This window comes from Pleurodeles waltl, chromosome 7 (assembly GCF_031143425.1).
Source record: "Pleurodeles waltl isolate 20211129_DDA chromosome 7, aPleWal1.hap1.20221129, whole genome shotgun sequence".
Classification (NCBI taxonomy): Eukaryota; Metazoa; Chordata; class Amphibia; order Caudata; family Salamandridae; genus Pleurodeles; species Pleurodeles waltl.
The window spans coordinates 647,606,883-647,613,569 of record NC_090446.1 but is presented as its reverse complement, the minus strand read 5'-3'; the positions used below and the strand labels follow the sequence as shown (position 1 = coordinate 647,613,569).

The window sequence follows — 6,687 nt, the reverse complement described above, 5'->3', positions numbered from 1 at the left end:
TAGATTTGGTCACACACTCAAGGTATCAATTTACCCTAATTCCATCCATAAAGGAGATCTCACGTGCGCAAGGCCAGGATAGTTTGTCAGCAGATATTTTTAAACTTGATCCTGACCTGTGACCCCTAAAACTCCTGATGGCCACGGGTGTCCATAGTAATAAAATTCTAGGGACTTGGAGGGAAGCATACCGGTCCCTATTTTAAAAAAAGGGGTCATGACTGGCTCAAACAACTATAGGATGACAACTTTGATAGGCATTCTGAATAACATTTAGGCAAAGCATCTTCTGCAAGCCTTTGAAGAGTGGGTCCAAAGTGAGATGACCTTGCCAAAAGTGCAATGAGGATTTAGGTGGGGTCCCTCAATAGTGGACAGGTGCTTTGCATTGACATTACTAATGGAAGAATATGCCTTTAACAGAAATCAAACAATCTCTGCTGGGTTCATAGATGTATCTTCAGCTTTTGATATTCAAATTGCTTGTTTGGAAGATACAACCTAGAATTTTGAAATTAATAATACAACTCCATACAGGAGCTTTGACCTGTGATGAACTTGGCAGTAATGGTGCCTTATCAAGGAAATCAATTTGCCCAATAGGCTTAGGCGGGGACGGGGTATCCTTGCTCGCAACTTTTGTCTTCCTACATTGCAGATGTCTTGAAAAACTTAGTCCAGATCATGGCTATCCAACGAAATTGGGAGGCAAGTTAATCCCAGCTATATTCTGTGCTGACAGTACCATCCTATTAGATTGAACACCCTTGGGTCTCCAAAGAATATCTGATGCTTCTGAAGCAAATGACTCGAAAATAAATATCACAAAGAAGAAAGTAATGATATTCTCCAAGCCTAGGAAAAAAGACAAATATTCTGAAGTGGTGGCTTAATCGAGAGAAACTAGAGACTGTAAAAAAATCTAAATATCTGGGTAGTCTCTTCAAAGAAAACCTTAATTTTAAACAATACATATTGTTGTTGCAGGCTCCTTAAAGAAGATGGATTCAGTCTTGGGGCACAAGTCTTTCAAAGTGCTAAGGGAGATCTACAAATTACAAATCGTAAATCTGCTGCTCTACATTTGTGAAATATTTGTTGAGCCTAACATGATTTGATTGTAGGCAACAGGGATGAACTTCTGGAAAGGTTGGCTTGGACTTCCAAAAGGCAGAGTAAATAGAGCGCTAAGATTGGAGTTGGGTCATGTGAATATTAAATCTAAGTATTGGCAAAGAATCATAAACTATTGGATTTTTGTATGGACAGCACCAGATGGTATATTTAGTCCTTTGATCAAATGTCATTTACAATCCCAAATGGCAAATCCGTGGTTAACAAACCTAGACAAAATTGGGAATGTTTTAGACTTACCCACTTTGGAAGTTACTTCAAGGCTTCATAAGTGTGAGCTATAGGGCGAGTGACAATTTAAATACAATGCTTATGTTCATGTCATGATATAGGCATGTCACATTTTATGTAAGCCTTGATATAATGATAGGTTTGCTGTTCATTATGTGATCATAAGCCTCAGCTTTGTGTAGGTCCTTAAAACCTAATCTAATAACAATACAAATTGTTACTTAAGTGATCAGTTTAGGCCAGGAATTTAGAGATCTCTGCTAATTATAGTAAACTGTATGAGAGTTTGGGTCCTGGCTTTTAATCTCTTTTATATATATATGTATATAAATTTGTGGGTGTTTGAGTTTTAACCTGTTTCTTTCTCGTCAACAGGCTTTTGGATTCTGGTTATTTAATAGATCATTTATTAATTAATATGATGCAGGTGTTTATAATTGTATTCATCTATGTTATTTGGATGGTATAGTGATGGATACTTTGACTATTCTGTTCTTGTGCCTTTTGGCTTGATTCAAACAACAAACTTAAAGAGTATCAATGTTGGTCCAGAAACTGAACTTAGTAGGGGTTCAAGGAAATGCTCTAACCTGGTTTGTATCCCTTCTTTCAAACCCTACTCAAGCAGTTAGGATGTATTTTTCTTAGAATAACAGAGCTTTGAATTGTAGAGTTCTGCAGGACTCCATTTTGTGTCCCAGGATATTTAATGTGTACATCTCATCTTTGGATATAATTATCAAGAAATTGGCTGTCAAGGACAGAAGAGGCAGCTGCTTCCCATTTTCATTAATTTATGCAATCAGCGGCTCAGAGTATGTGCAGGAATGCACTAAAGTTGAATGGAGATAAGGCAGATCTTGTGTACTGCAGGTCCGCTCTATTTTATGTTCACCAAACTGATGACCAAAAGACTTGGTGGAGCCCCCATGCCATCTTTGTCAGAAAGATACCTTGGTGTACTTATTGACAAGGAATTATACCTGGATGAACAAAAAAACAATGTCTCCATCTGTTGTTTTCTATATTCGAGAATACTGTCATGTTACCAGAAAAAAAACTCTCAAACCAGCTTTACAGGACACAATAATATTGCACTTAGACTACTGCAATGCACTGTATTTAGGGCTACTGGCCAAAGCCAAGGCAAGACTGCAAATAGTACAAAACTAGGTGGCTAGACTCAGTGGTATAACATTAGCACCCACAGCATCTGTGGTGCGAGGGACTCACAGGCTCCAGGGGACCCCTCAGCACAGCCAGCTCTGTGCATGGGCAGCAGGCCCCTGGCCTGAGATCTCCTGACGGGTTTGGGGGGAAAGCCTTTCCATGTACTTTTCCTGTGTTCTCCTCAAGTTTTGTTATTCCACTGACTAGGCTTTTGCCAGAATGAAACACCAATATGCAGTCTCTCCAGCATTAAACTCATTACACTGGTTGAAAGTAAATGAAATAATTATGTTAAAAATGTAATGTTTGGTGCACAGGGCATTTTTTATAAACAAGAACCGAAGATTATAGAAGAGACACTTCAAGCCTAGAAGAGTCTTGACCTTGGTGGTGCTGGTTAAATTATCCAGAAGGGAACTCTCTAAATCATGGGAAAGTGCCTCACTAAAAAGATATGTCAATGTTGGGTGGATACCTAGTAGACTGACAATTATAATTACACCCACATATGAATATCCACATCCTGAACTTTTTAAAGAAGAGGTGGAATATAATGAAGATGAACGATGTGTTGAGGGAGCCTTATCAACAGAAATTACAACATTAAATATTGATCAGAAAGGTGCCTTGAAATTTAGACCTAGGCCTAGACTTGTCCTACAGTCTGTTAGGGATAACATATATGTTTTTTCAGAGTTAATGCTTAAGGAATTAAGTGTTATAAGCCACAGTTCTATCAACCCAGGGGAAAGGTTTCATAGTGAAGATAGAATATACAGGCAAACAATTAAGAGGTTACAGGTTTTGGAGTACAGAACTGTACAGAACTCTGACAAGGGTGGTCATGTGGCACTGTGGCCAAAGGAGATGTTTATGTTGGAATCTTATAAACAACTTAATGATTTGGAGTGTTACTTAAGGACTACAGATTATTTAGATGTAAAAAAGGGGCTTGATAAGGAATAAAATAAATGGAGTGGTGAAGGTTTAATCTTTTATTACGAATGCAGATTTTTATGGGAGGAGCACCCAAGACTCCCCATTTTTTAACCTTAGCCCTAAGGTGCATAAGAATGTTAATACTCCTCCTGGGCACCATATAATTGAAGTGCAGTGAGGCATGTTTGAGAATGACTCCAAATACATAGATTCCTACTTAGTCCGACTGGTAGCTAATCTAATTTTTGTACATCAAAGATACCTCTGTTTTTTTACCTAGGATATTTGATGTAAATTGGGAAAAAGAAATGTTAATACTTTATATGCACAGTCAGGGGCTACTTAGCATGATAAAATGGTGTCTAATGAATAGCATATTCATGTTTAACAGGGAAATAGTTTGCTAGTGCAGGGGAACAGCTATGGGCACCTGCTTTGCCCCCAGCTATGCTAACTTGCATATGGGCTGGTGGGAGGAGCAGGCGATAGGAGTAACTATGAGAGAAAAATGGGTTAAGAATGTGATGGTTTGAGTTTGTTTCATTGATAACCTTTTGATAATTTGCAATGGTTTTAAAACTGAGGTGCATGCATTTGTGGAGGAAATCAATTGTAATGATCTGAATCTATCATTTATTACTAAAATCATTGACACAAAGATACAGTGTTTGGATGTTCTGTTACTTGTTGAAGGTTAGACTTCCATAACTATTTTGTTTTGGAAGCCCACTGCAGATAACAGCATTTCACATTCACAAAATTTCCATCCAAGTCCACTTGTTAGGAGTATTCCCTTTGGCGTATTATAAAGAGCTATATGAATATGCAGTATGGAACAGGAGTATCAGAAAACTGTCAATGACATGTTAATGAGATTTAGAGCTAGAAGGTATAATGGTAATATATTGAGCACAGCTTACTTTAAGGCAGGCAAATGTAACAGAGAAACTGCACACTTTGGGAGCAACATCTACATATAATACTCAACATAGGCTAGTGGGAGCTGCACTGACCAAACACTGGCACCTAATCAGGAGTGATCCAGGACTGACAAAGAGCTATCTAGAAGGTCATTGATCAATTTTGGATGTGCCAGATTAATGAGAGACCAATTAGTAAAAAGCAACGTAATGTGTATAAAAGGTAGAGAGACTTAGCTAACCCCAAAGGAAAGTTTCATTGAGTGCAATAAGTGTAAAGCATGTCAGATAGTGAAAAAAATCACCTCAATTTATGTATCTTCTGGAATAAAGATTAGAATCACAGGCAGGTTAACATTCAAGAGTGATGTTATGGTATTACTTGGTTAAATGTCCTTGCACAAATTTGTATATATAGTCAGAGCAAAATTACCATTGAACAAGCGTAATTCTGCAGCAATTGAGAGCAATCCATAATACAACTATAACTTACCCAGTAGTCATGCATTTTAAGCTTATGCATGGAAGTGAACCAAAATTAAAATACAGTGGGATAGCACATATCCATTAGGATATGAAGGGAGGAGATAGGGAATATAGTTTATATTCATCTTAGAAATGGAATGTAAGGAACCTTTCAGCATGAATGTAGACAAAGAACTTTCCTCTAATAACAGGACAGGTTATAATGCACTATTTTAGCAATAGTGCCTATACTGTTTTGATTTTTATGCTTATTTGGTTATGGTTCTATTTTCTTCTCTTCCTTTTCAGAGTTACTCTATGAGGAGTTGTATGACGAAGCCCACTTAGGCTACAATGTCTTGCAAAGAGGCAGTAGTGGACAGCAAATAGAAGACCACACTACTGACGTTCTCCTACTTACAATGATGAGTTGCTTTTATAACGATGATTTGTGCCAGTGAACTGTTTAATTTTTAATATAGTACTTTTGCACAATTAGGGTGATAATTATATGAGTTGAATATGGCTTTGCTAGTTCTTTGTTAAAGGTGGCAGCATTGCGGCGAGTGGAAGGAATGTTCATCACAAACATGAATAAAAGATGAAATTGTAATGGTACTAGGTATTGTGAACAAGGCTGTTGCACAGCCAAAAAGGGTTGATTCTTTAGCACATGTTTGTTCAAATAATGTATCGGTTAGCAGGTCCTGTAGTGCCAACTCATCCTTGGAAATCAGAAGAGAAGTAAATATTTGGTACTCGTGAAGGCAGAAGTGTGTTTGCTGGGCACCACTAGTGGTTTGGTGAAAGCTGGCAACTGCACACTGTTCTGGTAAATATATATATATATATATATATATATATATATATATATATATATATATATATATATATATACATATATATATATTTCCCCCGTTGTTGCCACGCACATTAGTTTCATTGAAATAATTGGAGTCTCTTTTTCCTCTAAATGTATGAATTGTGTAAATCGTAGTCCAACATGTTATTGATTGCCGGACCATGTCAATTTTGCATATATACGCTCCTGCCAATACAAGGTAAATTCATTATAATAACAACTTTCTCAAAAGGCAGATGTTTCATATTTCTTCACCACTTTTCGTATCATTATTTTGTGCACATTCATTTTTGCAGGACTGTCCCTGTCGGAGGGCTTGGCAGAAATATGACATTGGAGGCTTTTCTGTTTTCTGAATGATGATTTTTATTAAATACACATTATGCAAGGAAAATAAAAAATATATATACTTTCGTATGCACAAAATAACTAATTTCAATCTTTCTTCTTGTATCCAGTTCTTCTAAGGGGTAGAGATATTTGTGGCTTTTATCAATCCGGTCTTTTTCCTTCCTTCTTTCACTTGGTCTCTCTGGATAGTCACCACCATTACTCTCGTAGGAAGCAGAAAAAACATAGCGGTGAGTAAAAAGGTAGGTAGGTTTTTCTCTCCTAGTCTTGTATCCATTCTACTCCTCAAGGTGTTTCCTTGGCATGGTCAGTAATCTGTCACCAATCAACTGTAGGGAGAGAAGAGTGGGGAGAGGATTAGAAATCCACCCTTTTACAATCTGACACATAGTTTTCCCTTTTTCTAAATAACAGGGTCAATGGGATATTCGGAAGGAAAAAATATTATACGCAAATTTAGGATCTAAAACAAGTTGAGCCTTTTATCACATTTAGTTTCATGAGCAAGCAATATCCCTTTCACTTACTTGCAGTGGCGGCCCGTCCTTTAGGGCGGAGGGGCCACGGCCCCCCACCTTTTGTCCCTCATGAAGAGTGTCTGTCAGGCTGAACAAA

At 37.5% G+C, this 6,687-nt stretch overlaps 1 protein-coding gene across 1 annotated transcript in view; it reads right to left on the bottom strand.

The window, feature by feature from the left end:
- Positions 1 to 6,074: 6,074 nt before the first annotated feature.
- Positions 6,075 to 6,687, bottom strand: part of LOC138246949 (uncharacterized) — a 70,360-nt gene continuing 69,747 nt past the window's right edge. The window contains exon 4 of the mRNA XM_069201696.1: positions 6,075 to 6,401. Coding sequence (XP_069057797.1) covers positions 6,398 to 6,401 — 4 coding nt within the window. The 3' untranslated portion in view covers positions 6,075 to 6,397. The remainder of the gene's footprint in view (positions 6,402 to 6,687) is intronic.